General features: G+C 33.8%; 1 protein-coding gene across 2 annotated transcripts in view; it reads right to left on the bottom strand.

The window, feature by feature from the left end:
• Positions 1-23,636, bottom strand: part of IFT74 (intraflagellar transport 74) — a 36,822-nt gene that overhangs the window by 6,824 nt on the left and 6,362 nt on the right. For both annotated transcript variants that reach the window (XM_059836533.1, XM_059836534.1), the window contains exons 9-16: positions 14,751-14,889; positions 13,632-13,694; positions 12,842-12,985; positions 11,676-11,716; positions 10,406-10,485; positions 7,311-7,364; positions 4,753-4,850; positions 3,700-3,826 (exon numbers count right to left, since the gene is read on the bottom strand). In XM_059836533.1, the coding sequence (XP_059692516.1) occupies positions 3,700-3,826; positions 4,753-4,850; positions 7,311-7,364; positions 10,406-10,485; positions 11,676-11,716; positions 12,842-12,985; positions 13,632-13,694; positions 14,751-14,889 (746 nt within the window). The remainder of the gene's footprint in view (positions 1-3,699; positions 3,827-4,752; positions 4,851-7,310; positions 7,365-10,405; positions 10,486-11,675; positions 11,717-12,841; positions 12,986-13,631; positions 13,695-14,750; positions 14,890-23,636) is intronic.

Below are 23,636 nucleotides of genomic sequence, written 5' to 3'. Positions count from 1 at the left end.
AATGTGAAGGAAATGAAAAATTGATCTTCACAACCATGCCACAAGTCAGACTCATACACTACAATTACTGTATTATAATCTGTAAGTGAAAAGTAATGAAAATGTAATGATATGCATCACAGTATTTCTATTTGTAATGTTTATAGCATCACACAATTAATTATAGCACCACAATCTTAAAGAAGTGGTGATAACTTACAAAAGGTTTATTACAATGCAATAGAAGTGCAGACAAATCAAAGAAGTATTTTTACGAGTTTTTTAGCATCATGTTATTTTTATTTGTGCTGCTTGAATATGGATAAGGCTTAGTTTTAGGGCAACAAATAGCAAAAACTTGCTGTAAACATTTGCTTTGTACAGGAAAAAAATTTCATATATCCTTCATACATTCTTCAAAAAAGAAGTGTCACAGCTTACAACATCAATGTAGGCTACAATAGACAGCATTTACTTCTGAGATGCCATTAAAAACATAACAGAGTTGTGTAATTAAAGGAATTAGAACTGTGGGCAGATTATGACATAAAGAGGAATGTAGGGACTGAAACTGTCCAGACACTTGGGAGAGAAGAAACAATACAGATCCACAAAGTAATATAAATACTTTGACTCAGTCTTGGGGTAAGTTACCTACCTGGAATCAGGAAGGATTAGTTGGCTAGACTTAGTTTGGATGATTTTGTGATCTGACCTGTCATTGTATTTCATTTACATTCCTGAACATTGAACACATAGCTACATCATTTTTTGTTTCAGATCTGTGTCTAACTCAGAAGAACAATAGAAATAATGCAGTCTTCTTCCTACATTCCAAAGTATCAGGCAACAAGGGCTATTGAGAGGAATGAGACTGCACAAAAACCCTTTGCTTGGAATAGGTTTGCATCTTGAGATTTGTGCTGGTCTGCTGAAACAAGGAGAGAAAATTTCCTCCCCAACTTAACCAAGGCAGTATAAATCTTTAAGGCAGAAGAAAAAAGATGTGTCCATGTGATAGAAGGAGAGTTCACCTTTCCAAAAACTGTGGGTATAGTTCTATCAGTGGACTTATATGGGAAAATTTCACCTGACAGAACACTCTCAGAGCAAGATTTTGCTACTCATCTCTCTGCTTGTGTATTTATGCCATATACTTATATTTTAGAGAGAAACACTTTTATCAACATTTCTGGCATATTACAGAGCACTTTCATGATTTCTTTAGGAACCTCAAAATAAAAAAAAAAGAAGACAAACCAAGATTTTTGTACCATTTGCAATTATCCTGAGGAAAGCTTATTGCATAAGGTAAGACTGAAAGTGTCCTCTATGTGCAAGAAGCATTTATATAAATATGAAAAATTCCCATGCAAATTAAAATGATTTAAAATTATAATATTTTTGATTGCTTCACATGTAAGTAATTCACAGTCTGTCTTCCACTGCAAAGGATTTAAGAAAACACATTCAGTGTGCCTAATATTTTATAACTGCTCAGTCTTTCACAATGAAGTTTCTGGCATTGGTCAATGACAGATTGTAAACTGCAACTGAACAGATCACCTCTTTACTTCGCTTGGTCCTAGAGCACTGTGGTTTAAAGACAAATGCTTAAGGACATCAATAAATGAGAGTTTAAAATCAGAAACAGTAAAAAATAAAATTAAAAAAATAAACTCAGATTGGAGACAAATAACAGAAAAGAACTACAGAAGTTCATGAGGATTTACCTAGGGCTCATCATAGCATTTTCACTTTTTATGTAGTTGTTCTAATATCTGTATTTTCTTATTTTTAAATTATACATAGTTGACCAGTTTGAATTTATTTCACATGTAAAGAGTAGTACCAACCTAAATGCCATAAAGGCAAAAAAATTACTTGGACTGTTCTGTCTAATACAAGTATGATGAGACTGCAATGGATATTCCTATCCATTCATGCTTTCTGGAGAAAAGGAATGAAACTGGAAGGGGAAAATTTTATCCTTATCCAGCAGCAGACTCAATGAAAAAAACCTCCAAATTGAAAAAAACTCAAAATTCCTCTAGGGGAAGAGACAGGAAGAGGATGCAGACCAGTTCCTTCTGATAGGCCATGAAGTTGCAGCATCTAGCATGCAGTGTGTACACAGTGGCAAATTCTCAGAACAAACTACAGTGACCCAGGGAAATGTTTTTGGGAAACTATGCCATCAGCACTTTTGTTTACCCTTCATGATTTCCTTTTTTATTTTTTTAATGGTTCTGATGGTGGACTTTTTATATCTTTGTTACGACAAGAAAATATGGAAATCCAGATTTTAATCATAACAAAAGAATCCTGGAGATGGTTGTGCTATAATTCAAAGATTAGAAGGAACTTCAACTGTACAAACTGAGAATTCCCTATATTTCTGAAAGGATCTTGTTTGTTATACTATCTGTGAATCCCAGCTGTCTGACATTTACTTAGGAATAACTTAAATTGTCTGCTGAAAATTATGTACTCTAACTTCCTCCTCTTCCCTTTCTTTCCCTTTCCCACAGAAGAAATTTTTCTTTCAATAATGGCTCTATAGCACTACCTGCTTCTAAAACATCCTTATACTGGAAAATTGTAAAAAATTATGCTTATATGGAAGAACAAGAATGAAAGGGCCTTTTAATATAAGACCCAGAAATTCAAACTACACTACGACTGCAAAATGAGTATTTGCAGATGAGCAAACACTAGTGTTAAATCACACAAGAGAAAATCAAATTCTCTAAAATTTTGTGCCAAACAACTTCTTATTTGCTCATAACTACTTTGAAGTCACAATACTGGCTCCTATTTTGAAAATTACTGTGAAGTACAACATGAAACAGCCTTCTAAGAAAAATGATTTATCATTCTTAATTCCTGCCCCTTCCTTTCAACCAAACAAACAAGGAAATGTTTGCTGAACCAATCATGATATTGGCAAAGACACAGAAGCGTGAGGATAATTCTACCATAAACAGTGCAAATAATGAACTGAAGAGATACTTCTGACGGGAATGAAAGAAAACTACTGTCTGCTTCCTGAAATTACAAAGAACATCCCCAAGATGCTAATAAGTATTTGAGTGTTTAGAAAATAAAGTCAAAATGAGTATTCACTCTGCAGAACCGAAGCCTTGGGATTTGAGAGCTATTCACTGTTGTCAGTTAATTGCCTGTGGTACATATCCATTAGGAAAAGCATAAACCATAAGTAAGTGATACGAAGAACTACATTCACAAATAATACATGGTTAGATAAGTGGGCAAGACTCTGTTTTATTTTATTAAAAACTCTACCAAGATCGTGAAAGATCTTATTTTGAGGTAAGTATTAGTAAAATTAAATTCTAGCTCAATTCAACCCCTCTATTGAAATACACTCGTTAAACACATATCTGTTCAAGGAAGATGATAATACAGTGATAATAGTAAGGTAAATATAAATAAGTATACATGCCTATTATAAATATGTAGTATACAATATCTAATAGATAATAGGTATAAATAAATAAAACAAAGAGAAATAAATTCATGAAAATAAATAACTTGTTACCCAGAAGCATTTCCATTTGTGAACTTATCACAGTATTTTATTATTGGAGATCACTTGATATCTTATATGTTGAAATCTTCTATGTGATATCAGTGTAACAATGAAGGTAGTCTTTATCATTTTAAGGAATTAATTAAAAAATTTGCTGCTGATCTCACCTGTAATCAGATTCTTAGCAGTGCTCTGTGATTTCTGCATTTCGTTTGATTTGAAAGTGAGGTCTTCCTGCATAATCTTCAGTTCTTGATTGGTAACAGATGAAATTTGTTTCATATGATTCAGATTCTGTGTGTTACCAACAACAATGATATTTTTGAGACAACAACTGGTAACTGGACAAGTAAGAAACTCTCCTGTTTTATGACACTGACTGTCATAAATCATTTGAGTGATTTAAATGTGAATGACTTGCATTCTGCCAACTTCTGATAAAAGATGCATTGACAGGCCAGTACAGATGAAATAAATATGCAGCAAATATAAACTGTGCTGCCATATAGGTCTGCTGTAAACTAAGTGACACTGCCTAAAATATACCTTATAGTATACTATATTGAAAGAGGTAAGAGACAATTAAAATAATCATAGAATCAAAATATTACTCAGGTGAAAGTTTTCTAAAACTTTCTAAAACAAACAATCCATGGGAGCAAAAAACATTAAAAAGAATACAAGTCTTGAAAGTGAGAAAAATGGCAGACTGGAAATGGGAATGGTTTCTGAGCTGCTACATTATTAATTTATAATATTTACATTAAATATTATGCATCAGGGTAGTTCAGACATACTTTTGGTAGATCAGAGGGACAACTGAAATATTTTTAGTTCAGTAAAGTTAGTGACAGAATACCCATGAACTGAGATTTACAAACTGTGGATAAACAAAATATTGCAGTAGTTTTATTTGCAGGATTTGGAAATGTTTCTCATTATTAATGTTAGTTATAGCAGAGATGAAGAGTTATAGAAATTATGAAAATATTCCTTTGTTCTGGTTACAATATCACATACTGTTCAAAACTCTTCCCCTAGAAAAAGAGAGAAATTAACTCCAGCTGTACATGGTTTAATGTTTAATCATTTTAAGAGACAATTATGTAGATAAATATAAATATATAAAATCCACCATCCTTCTTTATCCAGCCACTCTCCTGTTCTATGCATCTAAAGTCCTAGCTTGCCAATGGAGGATAGAAACACTACATGCTTACCCTGCTCGAGTGCTCCAGGAGTGCAACAATGCTGGCTTCTATTTGGGCCTTTCGTTCCAACTCCTGATTCTTCACATCTTCAAAAGTCGCTAGAAAATCTAGAGATTAACCAACATGAAAAAGAAGGCTCTTACTTTTATGGTTGCAATGTTGTTTCCAGACAAAACTTTGTATTAAATTGGAAGCAGTACAAAGCAGATTGGAAGCAGATTGGTTACTTTAATTGTTTATTTAAAAGCCAGGTGATAGAGACCTTGAAACCTGTCAGTTTATTGACCTTGTTTCATTTGAATGCTGTGTATTTCACAGATTCACAAAAACTCTTGAATGCAAGGGAGTGCAAGAGCTCATCAAATTAATTCACTTGTTCCAGGACAAAGCCAGCTCTATGTCTGTAATACAGATGTTTGTATGTATTCTTCTCACACAGAGCTCCTGATAGATACTCTACAGTTCTTCTGGACAATCTGTTTCAGTGCTTGATAAGTTTTATTGTTAGGAAGATTTTACTAATATCCAACCTGAAATCTTTCTGCACCTAGTGGTATGTTACTCCTTTTCTATCCTCCATATATATGTAGAAATAAATTACTCCGTTATTATTTGAAACAGCCTTTTTACACATTTGACAACAGTCATAAATTTTCTAAAATAAAAGACAAATTAATTTTATATCTCCTCGCAGGGCATGCTTTCTGCATACCCCCATCAGTTTTCTTAAGGACTGACAGCCCCCTTTTTTATGAGCAGAACTCCTATCTGAATGATTTGCTGCACAGGGAAAAAGATTACTTCAGATGTCAAAAAAAATTACATTCCAATGTACAACTACTGTTGTGGTATTTTCCTTGTTTGATACTGCTCAGCCATGTTCACTTTGTCTTTCACTCTCTGAGCCATACCACAGAGCTGTACCTAATGAACCGCTCCCTGCTCTGCATTTTTGCTGATTACTCCATCCATGTGTAGAAACTTACACTTAGTTCTTTCCAAACATTTTTGTAATTGATTTCTAACATAACAGATGTATACTCAATTCTAACCATGTCCTCCAACATGATTTCAGCTTTTCTGATGGACCATTTTTTGTAACTGTTCTGTCAGATACTCTCTCCCATCATCCAACTGATTAAGAAAATACTGACCAACATGAACACACTGACAATTTGACACACTGCAAAACCCCATGCAGTACATCCTTTCATTTTGGCACGGTATCTTTCAAAAATTAATGATTTCTTAACTTAATGCACAAAATAGATTAATAATGGACAACATTTGCCTAGCTTGCTTCTAAAAAGACCACAAGGCAGCAGAAGTTGTATTGAAGTTAAAGTAAACATAATCTGCTACACCTTCCTTTTTCTGTAGTATTTTTCTGACACAAAAAAGGGAAAAAAGTTGTTTGCACTTGCCAAATCAATACTAGTGTTATTCATATTCCCATTCCTATAACATTTACATATTTAGTGTTATTCATATTCCCATTCCTGTAACATTTACATATTGTTAGCTTGCATAGTTTTTCCAAAATATTTCTGGTAACTGATACTAGTCTGACTGGCCTGTATTTCCCTGTCCTCTCTTCCTCTACATAGGCACCATATTTCCTCTTTCCCCATCCTTAAGACTCCTGGCATGTTCCCCCAAATCTCTCAGGTCTCAGGTCCCCCAAATCACTAACTGGTCTGGAACTTTAGCAACAACCTTTAATGAAGGACAGAAGCAGAACCAAAACCCAAAATGTCAAGCCCTGCAGATCCCACCTGTATTAATATGGAAAATCCAGATCACGTGAGCTTTTCTCTCTGCTTCTCAGTAAACCTGGCAATTTGAAAACACAGGAACTCGCTGTGTTTTTTTATTAATCTTCTTTTATTATCAGCTAAGACCATTCTCTCAGTATCATGATAGCCATAAGTTATATAGAACATTTTTAGAGAACACTTAAAAAAAGGTATTATATCCCTTGAAGCTACATGGCATGTTTACTGACCATTATCCCTTTTGCTGAGTAACAGACCAACTTTTTTTGTAAGCTGTCTCTTACAGTATACAAGGAATAAAGTATACTTAAAATCAGTGGTTTTCATCCTCTGTTAGTTGCTACTAAAGTCTCTACAACATTAAAACTTTTTGACATGTTAACAAAGCTTTAGAAACTCTCATCTTGACTAAATAGATATGAGAAGTTCTAATTTTATAGAATCACATTTTGTCTACAGTCTTCCATCTTGAAGTTCTGCTTTAATCACCCAATTCATTAATTACAACTTTGCTTTCATAAAATTGTGTTCCTAAGATATTTAATGGTTGAAGAAAAGCCTTGAAAGACGCTATGAATATTTGTGACTGTCATGTAAGATATCAATTATCTTGTCCGCAGAAAAAGACCGCAGACCTTTATGCAAATATCAGCATATCAGTTATTTGCAGCTATAAATTAACTTTTTTAACAGTAAAACAAAACCTGTAATTTAGTGAAATTAGGCTTAATAATATATATATATCTATATATATATACACAATATTAGGCTAAACAATATTAGACAACTTACTGTCCATGCTCTCTTCCCTCTTCTTCAACTCCTTGTATTTCCAATTTTCTTCCCCTACAAGACATGTAACATTGATTTAACTTTATATTGTCTCAGGCCTGAATTCCTTCAAGAAGGCAAAATGTCTGTTTTAAAAATAAAATTTCTACATGCCTAGGAACTACAGGATTCATCCTATTTCATTTAATGTAATCAGTTCAACTAACTACATCTATCTTAATATTAAAAAAAAAAAGGTAGTGTAATAAATCAGCCTCAATGCAATTCTGACAACCTTTTAGGGTTACAACTTCTGATAGATAGGAGGGAGATAAATACTTTGTTTGGACAAAAGAAATTCACAGGGTTTTTCTGAAGTCAAGTGAATTTCAGTAACAGAGAACAAATGCTTCTTTGTATTTGGGCACCATGATTAGTTAAAACTTTCTGCAGCCCTGTTTAATATATGAGCCACTTCAACTGCATTTTCATTTATCAGAATGGACTTTCATAAGGCTATGCAGCTTGCAAGTGATAATCTCAAGGAAATAACAGGAGAACTGTACAATTAAGTTGGAAACATTTCCATACACCTTCAATATACTGGTATTAGAAGTAAAGAATAACATTCATAGACACCCTATTTTTAAATTCAACTACTGAGTATAATTAATTCATAATTTATATGTATTGGTAAACTGGGACACCTGATACATCTGTCACAAGAAGATGAGACAATTCATTTTGTAGAATTTTCAGTTTCAAACATCTATATTTTTAATTGAGTCTGTCTTATTTTTAACATAATTTTTTTAATTTTAAAGGATACAAAGTAAAAGAATCAAATAGGTATAGATAAAAGCGAGCAAACAAATTTCTCTAGGACTTTTTATTTGTGCACCCCCATGCTTTCCTTTTTATATGGTATATACAACAGTAAGAACACCTGAGGGGCCATAAGGGACTTAGATTCTGCTTCAGCTTCCTTGCAGCTGTGGATTTGCTCCTTGCTGGACTCTCTCTTTCATTTTACAAGGCAAAGCTCCTATAGTTAATGACTTAGCCTGTGCTACTCTTAAAAATTACAGAATTCCAGTAATGGTGAGCCATGAAACAGAGTTACATGATTTGTCAAGTGTTTATAGAAAAAATATTTGAAGTCCACAATTTTGAGATGTCTTCTCAAAGTTTTCTTTCAAATACACTACCACTACACAACTATCTTAACTTCATCTTCAACGTATGAAGGGTAAAGTCTGTTACATTATGAGTTAATGCTGACTTTGACTGATCATTAAAGTCTACTCCTAGTATATAGGCCAAGTAATAAGTGGGTGAATTATTTACTTATTTAGATTTTTTCAAGTAAAACCTAAAAATAGTTATTTCAACAGGTTTAGTCTTTTTCCTGCTCAGAAATATTTCTACACTGAAATATTTATCCTAAAATATTAAATAATCCTTTGTTAAAATGTTTTCTTTTTTTTTACTGGCTGTTTCACCTGAGATTTACATTAAAAACTTTAGAGCTGAATTTTGGGAATGCTGTGTAATACTGTTTAAATACTGATCCAGAAGTAAAGTCACTGGAAAGGGAGAGAGCACAGGAATTTCAAGGACACACCAAGATACTGATTTAAAGTAGAAGTATGAATGGCCCTCTGAGATTTTCTCTCCATTCACTAGGGAAGGCAGCATTGGGAGTTTACATTTCTGTGTCTTAAAGCTACTCTTTATGAATATCTTTAGTCCCTCTGTGTTACACAAAGAGGTAATTCCCCCTGTATTATACCACAAAGTAACTTGATTCTGAATATTCTGACTGGTTCTGATATGCTGACAAAGAACGTGTGCTTTCTCCTACATATGCTTCAAACTCTTCTTCAACAGATTTCTTTTTCTAAAACAGTGAAAGACACAGTCCAGTAATGAATGATCGTGTGTGTGCACTAAACTATAAAATGTAAAAAGCAGCTTGCTTCTTACCTTCTGTACTTCTCCAAAGTTACAATAAACAATGGTTGCAAGCCAAACAAAAAGGAAAAATTAAAGAACAATAAAGTTCACAATGATACTATCTGGAAACACAAAGCTAATTAAGCAGTCTTAATAAATTATTAAAAAAAAAAAAGAAGTATCTGTAGAAATACAAAATATTTTGCCATGCAAAAGATGAAAATCAGATGTCTAAAACATTTATTTAGAGGCAGATTTTTAGATATTTATTCACCTGGAATAAGCTTACAGCTAGATTTTACATTGATTGCACAAGAAAAGGCATAAAGTAAGAAGAAAATCAATTCCTTAATCCCACAGAAGTTAAATAATTTGTTAAAGACTTTTAGAATGCAAGCATATATTTTTGTAATTCCTATCTGAACAAGATTTCTTATAATCAAAAGAAGGTTTTCCATTGCATTGATCTTCCTTTAATCTAAACCCTTTTACAGCTTTCAAGGGCCCATGCTCAAACTGAAGTTACTTCGTCCAGAAGAGGAAGTAACCACAGAACCGTAACTCCAGCACTTGGACAAATTCCAAACTAACCTAGCCTAAGCACCAGAAGCATGTGCTTGCTGGAGGTCAGTATAAGCTAAGGCCATTACTGGGCAGCTTACAAACTCTTCTTGCCAAGATCAATACAAGAAGTTTCAAAGACAGATAAAAATAATACTGAACTCAGTCTACTTTACACATTGCTATTAAATATCCTCAATTCCCCATTTGCTGACAGTGTAACAGATAATGTAGACGGTAAAATTAATGAAAGCATTTCTAAATATGAGTTTGTACTGCAGTGCTTCCAGTAAGATAAACTTCTATTCCCCAAACAATATTAAAAATAAAATTGGACAGAAAACCAGTCAGCTGTCATATTATTTTATATGGTAATTCTCAATATGGACTTGTTGAATGCATCACAAAAGGTGGGTACCCCCCATTTGTTATGTCTAAAAAGAAAAGGCTGTACCTGTAGGCACAGAACTGCTCATGCTGATGAGTACTTGACTTACTGCATAAGCCTCAAAATTTTAAGCAATTCCTAAGTATAACAGTTTGTTATAGAACAAACAGATGCACCTCTGAATAGTCTGCTACAACTCGAATCATATTACCTCGATGGTTCTCCAGATCCGTATCAAGTCGCTGAATGACCTTTTTAAAATAATCTATTTTTTCTTTTACTTCTGCCAACCTAACAAATAGATAATGAAAGTCAAAGTTAAAACTGTGTTGCAAAAGACTTTATTTTAGACAAAACTTAAAAGTCAAGAATAAAACCAGAAAATATAGATTTAATCAAACCCAAAAGAATACCAGGATGATTATTGTTATTATAAAAGTTATATGCAAATCATCTGTTACTTAGTCCTCTGTTTATCAAATAGAAGTTCTGTTGCTCCTTTTTATTAAAAAACAATTTTTATTGAGTCATCAGTAATTCTTAACTTACTCAACTAGTCCCTCTGCTGGTTGCTATTCAGCTTCAAAGAGGTACAACATAATTATTAAACTGCAATATCTGTATTCCTTCAACTGTATTTAGTAAAATCCACTAAGAAATTTCCAAATAAATCATTCTGCTACATAATCACAATGTGAAACGAAACTACCTTTAACATATTGCTACATAAAATCTCAAATACAATTCTTTGTTATTTTTATTTATTAAAAAATTCTGTTAAGCAACTTCGTATCCAATAAAAATGCATTAAAAATTAACCAATAATTACAGTTGGGAATATTGCTTAAAATAATTTAATATTGTTTCTAATAGATTTTATGAATTATCTCAGTTTTTCTTTCAAGAAAAAGAAATCAAAAGGCTCAAAACCAGAAAATATTGTACTATTTTATCTCCCCCTCAGTACATTACTATTTATTATAAAATTTACTTGACCTTCTTCCAGCCTTTGGAGAGGCCCAGTACCTAAGAATCAAGAAGCAATGCCCTTCTACTCTTTAGAATGGAACTTTTGTAACTCTTAGGTTTTAAGAAAACATAAAGAATCTTAAAAATGTGAATGCAGTGTAATAACAGTTCAATTTCACAGCTGTGTCAGAGGAGCATCTCTTACAAATAAATGCCTTATTCAGCCTTAAACAAGTTTAAGTCAGTGCTATTATGAATTTATATTCTCAAGGTGTGCTCCTAAGGGATGAAAGCATCTTATTATGCAGATTTAAATGTCTTATCACTACAAAACTTGGTTACCTGAAACAGAAGAACATATTCTATTCTCTATGGAAGGTTTAGACTAGTACAGTTTTGAAGATGTGGTGATGTTCTAAAAGTCTATAGAAACAGACTTTGTGAAGGAACACATCCATGTGTCTTTAAGGTGTACATGTAATTTATAGCAACAGTATAATGGGGTTACTCACTGTCTTTCCATGCTTGCAATTTTTTGACTATCATCTTTCACCTATAAAAAAGTTCAACAACTTTAACATACAAAATAAAATCTACAAATGAAAAAAAGAAAATTGTAAAAAAAAATCTGAATGCAAAATACAGGGAATAGAAAATTAGCATCTGAAATCACAAATTTGGGACAGAGTTCAACAAAAAGTGATGATTTAAACATTATGTCTTCCAAATGTTTAAAAATCACACTTTAAAAAATGAAATACACTTACCATTGGTCATTCTGACCAATAATTTATAAAGTATAAATGGCCAGTTGCAGCATAGGCCATTGTAAACTGATCCAATTACTCCTGGCCTAGTATACTTGTTCAGTACCTCACAAGGATATTCTCTGAAGTAAGGTTAGAAGAGCTGTTCAACTGGATCAGTTTTTCCAACCAACATGTCTCAAGAATAGGAAAAAGCAAACCTCCTGAAAACCTCACCATACCAATTTTGTTTTGTTAAAATAATAGAATGGTTTGGGTTAGGAGGGACTTTAAAGATCACCTCTTTAAAGTTTCCAACTCACCCTTCCCCCTACTCCTCAGCCCTGCCATGAGATGGAATGCCATCCACTTGATCAGGTTGCTCAGGGCCCCTATCCAACCTGGCCTTGAACGCTTCGAGGGATGGGGCATCCACATGTTCCAGTGCCTCACCATCCTCATGACAAAGAATTTCATTGTAACATCTAGTCTAAATCTTCTGTCTTTTAGTTTAAAACAGTTTCCTCCATCCTATAATTTTCTGCCTGTGTAAAAGTCACTTGCCCACTTTTTTACAAGCCCTCTTTAGGTACTGGACTTTGCTATAGGGTCTCTTCAGACCTTTCTCTTCTCCAGGATTAACAGCTCCAACTCTCTCATCTTGTCTTCATAGAAGAGGTGCTCCAGACCTGGGATTATCTTCACAGCCCTCCTCTGAACCCACTACAATAGGTCTCCAGGTTTTGGCTGGACCTGAAATACCCCAACGTTCCAATTCATTAACTATTTTTAATGTCAGATCATTTCAGATTATTTGCACTGCCTAGAGCACAAATAAAGGCAAAGTTCAAACCTAAGTATTTTCAAGTATTATCACCCCTAATAATACTGACATGGAGAATCTTTTACATAACAATATTTTCTATTCTTGCCTGCTTTAGTAATCTCTCTCTTTCCTCCTGTGGAGATTCCATGTTCTTATCCTCAGCAATCATTCGATCTCGATGTTCCTTGAGCTCATGGAGCTTTTCATACAACTGCATAGCTTCCTGTTTCACCGCAGAGTGTGCTATTTCCTGTTGGGAAAAGCAAACACCTACTAGCTATTTTCAGATGGGAAGAGAGCATTGTGGCGATAACGTCTTAGTTAAGCAACACTTACATATACATTGCAAGTGAAGCTTATTTCTAACAAAGAGCACAGATATTGTAAAAAGCACTTTATAAAGTACTTTATAAAAAGTAAAATTTATAATCCATATTGTCAATATTGCATTTTCTGGAATAAAATATCCCAATCAGTTACTTCTTGATTTACAAGAAGTAACTTGTAACTTCCTTAGGCCAATTTTCTGAGGAGATTTATTACTTCACATTTTCTAGGGGATTTCAAACTATGTACAGTATTCAAAATGACCGAAAAAAATCTAGCAGTATTTGAAAATTATACTTTCTGACAGTATGCTTCAGGTCACAGATCCTTTTATTCATGAAAGACCCAATATAAATAACATTTCCCTCAATAAGATATTTTCACCCAAAACTGATTAGAAATTATTAGTGGAAACCAGAGAGGCAGATTTGCTTTCCCATACTAGAGCATGATCCTACAGTATCTGAAAATTTAAGGAAAAGAAATTACAGGTATTTTTTTGACTTTATTATTCTTTACACTAGCATTCAGCGAAGGTTAGTATAGAGACCACTTGTTATCATACATACAGCTCTTAGACTCTCTTCCTTCACATTTAGTGCATCCAATTCCTGCTGTTGAACAACCAATTCCTAAAGAGGAAGCAAAATGCAAAATTCAGATAAAAATTACTACTTAACTACTTTTTTGCTCTAAAGCTTAGTATGTATCAAATGCTGAAAACTGTCCCATTGCTGCTCTTAAACATTTGAAAGACAAGACTCTGTCCAGCTCCTTCACATAACTCAGATGTAGTGAACACTTGCTTTCAGCATCCAACTTTCCCATTACTCTTATCATTGTTATTTGCAGTGGGGCTACTACCAAAAAATTGTTTACACTTTTTCTACTTTTTTTTTTTTTAAACATCAGTACCACCGGTAGAATTTATTATCTATACTTCAGGAGTTAAGAGTCAAATTTTAAAATCTGAACCATGACAATTTCTTCATAGTCCAGAAAGAGACAGGTAAGCCCTGACTACTGATTCAGCTCATTCTAGGACAGACAGGAAACATGGAACTCATCTCTGTAGAGACCATAAAGAACAACTTTTAAGACAGTATGCTTGAACTAGATCACCCCAGAGAGCCTAGAAGTGTTACTACTGTTGTTAATATAAGGATTAGCGAAGTAACAAACATTTTATACAGCCCTGTTATTTTTTTCTAATACATTCAGACATGCAGCAATAATAATAATAATAATAATAATAGAAAAAGCTAGTCAGATTCACTTTTGTACACAAGCAGAAACCTTTCTACTCAACTGAACTACAAAAATTGCTGGGGTTATTTTTCCTTTTTGCTTGCTTTTTACACATGATGAAACATCTAAGTATTGCAGTGGCTTTTAAAAACTGCAAGTCAAACCCCAAATTCAAACAGAAAATTGTGAACATTATTTCTTCCTAAAGTATGAAATATAAGAAGGCAAAGTACTTGGTCTTAGCCAGTTACTTTATTTGCAGGGGTTGAGAAAATAATACAATTGATTAAATTTAATAAAATAATACAATTGATTAAGATACCAGCAAGCATTTTTATTGTATTACTCTGTTGTCAAGTTCTTCAGTATTTAAATTTTATTTAAACTCCAAGAAGCCAGTTTAGGAAATATTTTAAGTAAGCATAATGGAACAAGCCAACCTGGGAGAGTTTCTCATTAGCAGCTTTTATTTCCAGATATTTAGCCTGATTTTCCTGTGACATGTCTTTCATTATGTCATCTGCCACAACCTTTTCATGCTCGATATCTTCTTCAACAGCTTGAATTAACTTTTCTGTGCTGAAAAAATAGAATATTTTTGTAGCTTTTACTAAAAATATAAATAAATATATATTGTAAGCACTCATTTCAAACTCCAGTATTCCTTCAGCCTCACTGAAGTGTTCAGTGTAACACAAAAGCCTAGATGCTATAAAAGGGTGCTACCAACTTGTATCTAATCTTCTTGGAACTGAATTAGCAATACAAACATTCACAAAATGTAGAGAAGATGAAGAATTCTCTGCCTTTATAATACCCATATGGTATTTTCCAACACTCCCACGTGGTCTATCTGAATTGGTCTCACCACTGGCAAAAGTATGGCACTACCTTTCAATCAGTGAATTCCTGGAGTAACAACAAACAGTTTGAAGTAATGAAGCAGATATGCAATTTCTGAATGCACATAAAGAAAATATAACACAGATATCAGGACGTGGACAGCACCAGATGATGATGAACAGATTACTCTTTGCAAAGAATTGTTGATTACTTTATAATGGAGAGCGGTTTCAGAGGTCTGAGCAGCGCAGTTTTTTAACTATGCAATAACTAAGAAATTAGGTATTTTTAACGCTTTTGATTCAGGACTTTATTCTTGTTAGAAAATCAATAGTTTGCAAATACAAAAACTTTACCATTCCAGCTATAATGAGCTGCAAGCAACTGTCACAGCAGATTTAAAGAACACGTAAAGAACTGTTCTCACTGTTTTATGATAAGTCTAGCAATTTCTATGAAATTCCTGAAAGCTAGAGAGTCAGCCTGAGAACATACTTAAAGACTGAGACCCTGAAGAGAATCCCTTAATTCTCTTAATTGTTCATGAAAGATTGCTAAAATGGTTTGTTTGTTTCCAGAATGATTTCTCCTGTTAAAAATGACAAAATCAACCAAATACCTTCTTTTAGGACTTTTTTTCTTCTGTTTTTCAATAACTTTTCCTGAGTTGCAAGATGACAAGTTGCAAATTGTGTAAATGACACTACTGGATCAAAGACTGCAGGCAAGAATGCCCTCAAGTTTACGAGATGATGCAAAATAATGGAACTGCATAATGATAACTTCAGGGTAAGGAAATAATGAAAATATTGTAGAAGCAGAGTAGAGTTGACATTGGAATGGACTTCTGAAGGTTGTCTGGTCCAACCTGTGCAAAACTTGAAGCACTGTCACCTAGAGAAGGATGTCAGTGTCTTTTTAGGTTTTCAGTATCTTGAAGGATGGATACACCACAACGTGTTTGGGCAATGCATTGATGTTTGTTCACTCTTACAAACAGAAGAGTTTTTCCTGATATTTAAAGGGACTTTGCTGTTCTTCATTTTCAGTCATTGACCTGCCCTTAGGCATCACTGAAATCAGCTCAATTTTCTCAACCCCTGTCTATCAGGTATTTACTTTGATAAAAAATCCACTAAGACTTCTCTTCTGGAGACTAAACAATGCCAGTTCTCTCAGCTTTATCCCACAGCATTCATCACATACAAGGAATTCTCAAAAGAGCCCCAAAAATGTAACCACTTCCAACTAGCTTAAAAGAAAGATCCATAATCTCCAGGAAACTGAGATTATTATGTAGCAATTCTGTCAGGTTAGCAGGCCATGCAGCAAAAATGCTTTGGACCTGATGATGATGAAATCAAAATTATGGCAAATTTGGAGTGCACTGGGACTGCATAAGAAATACTGGATAGTTGTAACATTAAATTTAATTTAATGAACATTAAATTTAATACCCTCTTGAGACTATTAATAATTTTTACCGACCCAGTCCATATATGAGGCCCTCTTTGCATGAACAACAGTTTATAAATAATTAATCATGTTTCATGTTGCAATGGAAAGGACCTTTTTTTTTAAGCTACATGGGTACTTTGATCCAAGACCTTTTGGAAGGCATGGAGCTAGGAGATGTCAGGGAGCTTTCACGTTACTTGTTTATTGAGCGCACCTCATGCCTCAATGCTGTTGCACGGTCTCAGCAGTGATAGTTCCTCTCAAATCAAGCCCAGCTGTGGACATGGAAGAAAATTGAGAAAGTGCAGTAAAAAATTCAACAAAATTCTAAGATTTTCAGAAGAACTCTCCACTCTAGATGTAATTCTCCTGGAGACATTGTAGTACGGCATAGAGGGAGCTTGTATTTAAATACAAACACAGTGCCTTTCCTGGAGATCACTGTAACCTTCAAAAGAGCAATAATACAGTTTGCTATATGTGTAGCAATACCACTCTTGAAGGTAGGGGCGTCTCCAAGCTCTATGGGATTTCTCTCATCTTTGCCTGAGATTTAAGTGTGCAAGGCAGGACAAGGAAAGAAACCTACTTTTCCAGCCCCCTCTCTTTAAAGTGTGTGGACACATTAAAGAGAAGCCTCTTTACATGAGGCAATTCCCCTTTTCTTACATGATATATACTCCTGGCTAAATACTTCAAGATGACCCAGCATGTCCTTGAGACTAGAAATGTCTGACTTACAGTGATGCATCTTCTCTGGCAGAAACCTTGTGAGGGGAGGCTACAACTTAGTGATTTTTCAAGAGGCAACAAAAATATCAGCAATGGCTGTCACAGAAACACAATCCATTACCAGAAATATGTTGAACACTATGAATGAAGCTGGATCAGGAATAAGGCTTGGAAAAATTGTAAAATGTTTTGAGATATTATGCAAAACAAAAGCACCAATAACTATAAAGACATAGTGAAGTAAAACAATTTATACTGTTACATATTGGAGAAATGGAGAGGAATGGAGATGGAAAGGAGATGAACTGTTCCGTAGTTTGGTGATACATATTGGACAGAACAAGCACTAATGCAAGTAAAAATTTATAGGACACAGTGCTTGTATATCAATACAATCCCTTTTTTTCAGCCTGTTCATAGAAATTCACTCCAGAGCAAGTATGACTTGTTTTTATAACTTCCTGAAATACAGCCCTAATTACAGACATCCTTACAGTGCACATAATTCTCTGTAAATAACGAGCTTTATCTCTGACCCTGCAGCTCCTCTGACAATGATATTTCCAAAACACAAGCATTAAGACAGAGTTAACTAGGTACTAGGAAGCTTTACTTCGGTATGCAAATATCCTGACATTTTCTTCATTTGATGAACGATCAAATTAAAAATGCAAGTCTTTTTCTATCTCCAGCATTTCTTTAATTGACTATAACTCAACTTGCTTGTAAATCACCTGTGCCATTTAAACTCACTGCTTCCTCTACGATCTGGAACTTGACACTTCAGCATATTACAGTTAGACTTTCCTATTGGCTGCTGATCCAATTAAATCCAAGATGATTATAAGAAGTTGCTCAACTTAGTCAATCTTTTGCTAAGGATTTTCTAGGTTTATTATTTTTTTTACACTGCCTGGTTATTCATCAGGTACAAAGGTTGAAGAAAAACAAAGTGCTGTTTCACCATATTATTTCTTGTCAGTGCACTGAAAAATCTACACATGTGTACATATGATACCTCTCAGAAGCAACCAAAAGGTAAGACACTTGGCAAGCCTAATTCAAAATGCAGGCAAAGATTTATTACTGTAAATTTGTTGCTAGACTGGAAGAAAACACATCTCAAGGTACATTAAAATTTCAGGAATTAGTATGAACCTTGGACATGCTGAGCTGTTAAGTAAATTCTACTCCATTAAAAAGCTGGGGAACAGACTCTGAAAACCAGACCAGTTCTATAAACACAATTACCTCCTCAGAAAAATAATTACATTATTTTAAAATCATATTGTTTTCAAAGTTCTCAGATGGAAATTTTTAAGAAAGCTCTTCTAATTACAAGGAAATACCAAAGAACTACCAATGTACTGCCAGTGTATTGCCAGGCTAAGTCTCTTTTCAAAGCAGTTAGTTTAAGTAGCAGCTCATAAAAACTGGCTCTAGTAAAAAGCTAAACTGCAACTAAAATTACAGATTCTTTCCTGTTCTTTTACTGATTATACAGGTTCACACACACAAAATGCAGGCAGTCACATTTGTAAGAAATCCCTAGTTTTTCAGCAGAAACTTAAGTAAGAGCTAGGAGTTATGTTTTAGACTTAGACCTATGTACAACTTAGATTTTTCAACTTGGTTGTTATTAACTTACAGATTAACATTGAAAACAATACTTAATATATTTTCCTGTTCTATTTAAGACAGCTCTTGTCTTGTAATCTGAAAACTGCAATAATACTATTAATCTGTATTTATAAATTGCCATGTTAAGACCTGCTCTGTTTTTGAACTTCTAGGAAGCAGTATCTTTAAAGCACAAATATGCTGCAAGATCCAGCTGTTAAAATGGTCATTTTGGAGGTTCTCAAAATGCATCACATCTTCCACTAACAATACACAAACTGGCTAAAAAAACATGCATGCCACCAGTACCACCACTGACAAGTGCAAAACTTAATATGGAACATAATTCCACAGGGGCTGCTGCTGCTAGCACCCCTTGTCCCTGCCATGGATAATGGCAAAATGGCAAAAAGTTTATGAACTCCCTCTGTATTCAGTATAAGTTTCTGACAGAAGTAAAAATACACAATGGATCAGAGCATTTTAAGTGGCATTTATCTTCCTCTTCTTTCCAAGAAGTTATGAAATTTCCAGGCTGATTCAATTAAAGTGAATGAGGTCAATTCTCTGGCATGCAAATATATAGAAGTTATCAAATAGACTTAATCAGTTTGCTCTATGACCTCATTTATTTCATTATGATGAGCAAAGGCCTTCTAGCACTCATTTTAAGGACTGGTGGGGTTTTGTAAATCTGACAGGCTGCCTATATTTAGCACTGTCTGTAATTAAATTTCCTCATATAATTTCCCCTACTCTTTTCTGTTAAATTCAGTGAATGTTCTGTACAGCTCACTTTAAACAAGTACCTTACACTTTACCTTTTGGGTTTTTATTACTTTGCAAGACAGAAATCTGGCAAGGAGATCCTAAGATTAACTTGACAGCCTATCTTTTCAGATGCTTAAGAAAAACTGGAAAAATTATAGGTTCATTACCTTTTACAGAACATTTTCATTCAAGTATAATGAATGGCATAAACAGGGACTAACTTAACATCTCACAGATATGGTGTAACATTTCTGCTCAAAATTAACAGATACTACAAATAGGGTCTGATTCAAACCCAATGACTGAGAGACCCTTTCTTTGAGAGATGTTAATGTCACAGTAAATACCATTTGTAGGACCTTTCTTAACTTTCAAAACATTAGCCTTGAATCTGTACAAGAATTCTGTCACTAGAGATTGAACCATGTTTACTTAGTTCTAAAGATCAGAGCAACAACTATACCTTCATAACAAAAAAGTGCCAGTTTATGTCATGTTATAGGTTATATTATGGACAAGAAAGAGATGAAAAGATTTATCTTCTAAGTAAATATTCACAAAAATGCTTAATAACTTACATAAAAATTTAAAAGAAATCTGACTGGAGAAACCAACAATTGTCGAGGAGAGCATTCTGTCTCTGTGAGAGCAACATGAGAAATTGTATGGGGAGAGCATGCAAGCATCAATACTTTCTGCAGTTGACTCCAATCATAGTCTCCCAGTACCCATAATTGCTTTAAAAGGGATAATAATGAGTACAGCCCTACCTATCTATTTTATACATTTATGATACTTTTCTCTCTTAACTTGTCTAATCAATCCCTTTTCTATTTGCTGATACAGTCTGCATATTGGATTTTAGGTTTGGCTCAATTAAAGAAAAGCTGAATTCATCTATTCTGATAACTCCTTTTTTTTCAATTAATTTTACATTACAAAGCATTTTTGTAGAACAAAATTTATTAAACTATCATTGAAATAACTGTATCTACTAAGTTGTTAAACTAGCACTACAGAAGACACCATTAATTCTGTTCTTGATATGCAAAAGTGTTGTTTTTTACTAGGCTCCAAACATGAAACTCTATTGGCTTGTGATCTGGGCTGGAACACTGCTTTTGAATCCAGTCACTGCTGACTGCAACATTACATCCCAAACTGTAAGTTTTACATTGATCTGAACTACCCTTACTTCTGAAAGATACACTTGAAGCAGAAGGCATTTTAAAACCTGTTTCATAAACACAATAGTCCTGAAGAAAGAAATACAAAAATGCAAGTAAGAAGTGGTTTTCTGTGTAATGGATAATTAGGTGATGGTAGTCATTGCAAGTGGGTGAATAACACTGAAATATATTTGAGATTATATTCTATCTCAAATTCTTCCAAGCAACAGGAATGCCTCTTTATATATCTAAATAAATATACTCTTTTCAGAAAACAAAAATATTTCAAGGTATTGAGAGCAAAGACTCAAATCAGAAAAGACTCTAGCTATGCTAAACTTCAACACCAAAAACCAAAATGAAGTAAAGTGCTGTAGCATATATATATAACAAAAATATTTAGTTGAAGGTCTGCTCTAAAGATGTTATTTTAAATTAGGAGTAAACATAGTTTTTTTTAAAAAAGAATTTTATAAAGTATATTTTAATTCATTTACAGTCTTGAATAAACTTCCTCTATGACACCTTCTTTCCAGATTATGTAGGAAAGGAATTCATTTTTTACCCAACAAATAATACATTCCAAATATTAATTCCAAAATGGTATGACAAACTGGTTGCATTTTGGATGACTATCACATAAAGACCCATGCATCTAAGCACAGAGCTCAGCATTAAGTCCTCTGGAACATCAGGTCTCTAGACACTAGGAGGATTCATTCCACTCTCTCAAGAGACCATGAGTTAATTAAGAAAGATGTAAATAAAACTTAATGAAGAGTAATAGAACTTTTGTTTTGAAGTGACAGCATTAAAAAATAGAAGATAGTTTTCTCTTGCCTTTAAGAGTCCTCACTGAGACACCATCTTTAATAGATTTTTCTATAGTATTTAATTGTTGTCATTCTCTTTTTTCAACAGGTTGCTTGTGAGGAGTCTGCAAAGAGCCTCTTTAATTTCTCCTTCAACCTTTTGCAAAATGTTACTAAATTAAGCCTCAAAAACAATAAAATCACTTTAGAAGATCATGACAAAGAGATTCTTGGACGTTTTATTAACCTCACCGAACTTCATCTGAATGAAAACAACATTACTGTACTGAACAATAACAGCTTCTACAATCTGAAAAATCTCGTAACTCTGGATATTAGCAACAATTGTATTAGCACAGTTCATAAAGCAGCATTTGCAGGATTAAATCAACTCTCAGTGTTGAATCTATCCTATAACATGATTGCTCAACTGGATTCAGATACATTTACTTCTCTAGAAAGTCTGACAGTTTTAAATCTACAGCATAACTTTCTGAAATATTTTCATATAAAATCACCTTTTAAACTGATTAAAATTGTTTTAGCTGGAAACCCATGGATCTGCTCCTGTGACCTCCTTGACTTACAGATATGGCTAACTGCCTCCAATGTGACATTGGGTAAGTTTTGGTAAGAGCAGCATTTAATATTTTTTTTACATCAAATAACTACTGCATTTTTTTTCTCCTGTGGATAAAATCAACCATCAATTTACCCATATTATGCAGTAATACAATAGATATCCATGAGATTTTTTTTTTAGAGTGCCAAAAAATTACCAGCATCTCATAGCCTTTTCATTGCTCACATTCACAGAAAATGAAAGCAACACTACATGTACATTACCAAACATGGAAAAAATCTCCATCAAGATGGCAGCTATCCAACCAGATGACTGCAAAACTGAAAATACTCCTTTAAAAAATACTGTAACTTCCACTCCTGCTGTTAATCTTAGAAGTAGTGCCTTAACAGCTCTGACTCCAAACAACATCACTGGAAACAATGGAACTCGTGCAGGTAATACACAGATATTCCACTTTACTGCTTATGAGCTGTATGATTTGCTGTTCAATGACCTTATACTGCTTTGCACCCCTAGTACACTCTGAATCTTCCATAAAAGCCAGGGCTACAGAGCAGACATATTTCCATGTCCTGGTAGACAGTCATTGAAGTGAATGTAAGGTCTACTGAGTAAATGTTCAAAACAGATAAAACCCACAACTCTCAAATGATACTAAAAAATGATGATGAAATTTCAAAGCCCTAAAATTCAGATAATTGTCTAGATCTTTGCTTAACAGAACTAGGGAAGCGGCTTTCAAAAAAAATTTACTTTTTCCAAACTAACTGCTTTCTAGATGTATTTGTCTTCCTAAAATGTGATAGCATGAACTTACAGATTTTACTCCTGTCCTATCTGTGTTCAGTATAAAGGATGTGAATGTTCCTGTTACACATTCTCTGGAAATTTCAGTGATGGTTTCCTCACCTTTCATTGTTAATCTTACATGTCAGTTAACTCTTCCATCCTGAAATGCTTTACTTCTTTCCTCTGGCTAAAGTAAGAAAATTATCTACAGATATATACACAAATTATAAGCTACCACTGTGACTAATTTCTTTAGCTGTACCACTTTATAATTTATTTTTAGGGTAGTGGTCAGCACACAATAGCAGCTTCTAGATAAAAACTACTGGCAACTACAGCTTACTGAAATTTTTATTATTAAAGAAGCACAACTGAAAGGACATGCCAAACCAAAGCCATGATATTTTAGGGTTCAGACATTATCATCATATAAAAAGTAAAGCCTGGGAAATAGAATTTGAAGTCAATTACCTGATTATTTTTTCCAAAGGCTAATCTTGGAATTTAACTTTTGGAAAAAAAATATTTATATGTATTTATTATTTT

The sequence above is a fragment of the Haemorhous mexicanus genome, chromosome Z, assembly GCF_027477595.1.
Source record: "Haemorhous mexicanus isolate bHaeMex1 chromosome Z, bHaeMex1.pri, whole genome shotgun sequence".
Taxonomy (NCBI): domain Eukaryota; kingdom Metazoa; phylum Chordata; class Aves; order Passeriformes; family Fringillidae; genus Haemorhous; species Haemorhous mexicanus.
Note: the sequence above shows the minus strand (reverse complement) of the source record. Positions and strands in the feature narration are given on the sequence as shown.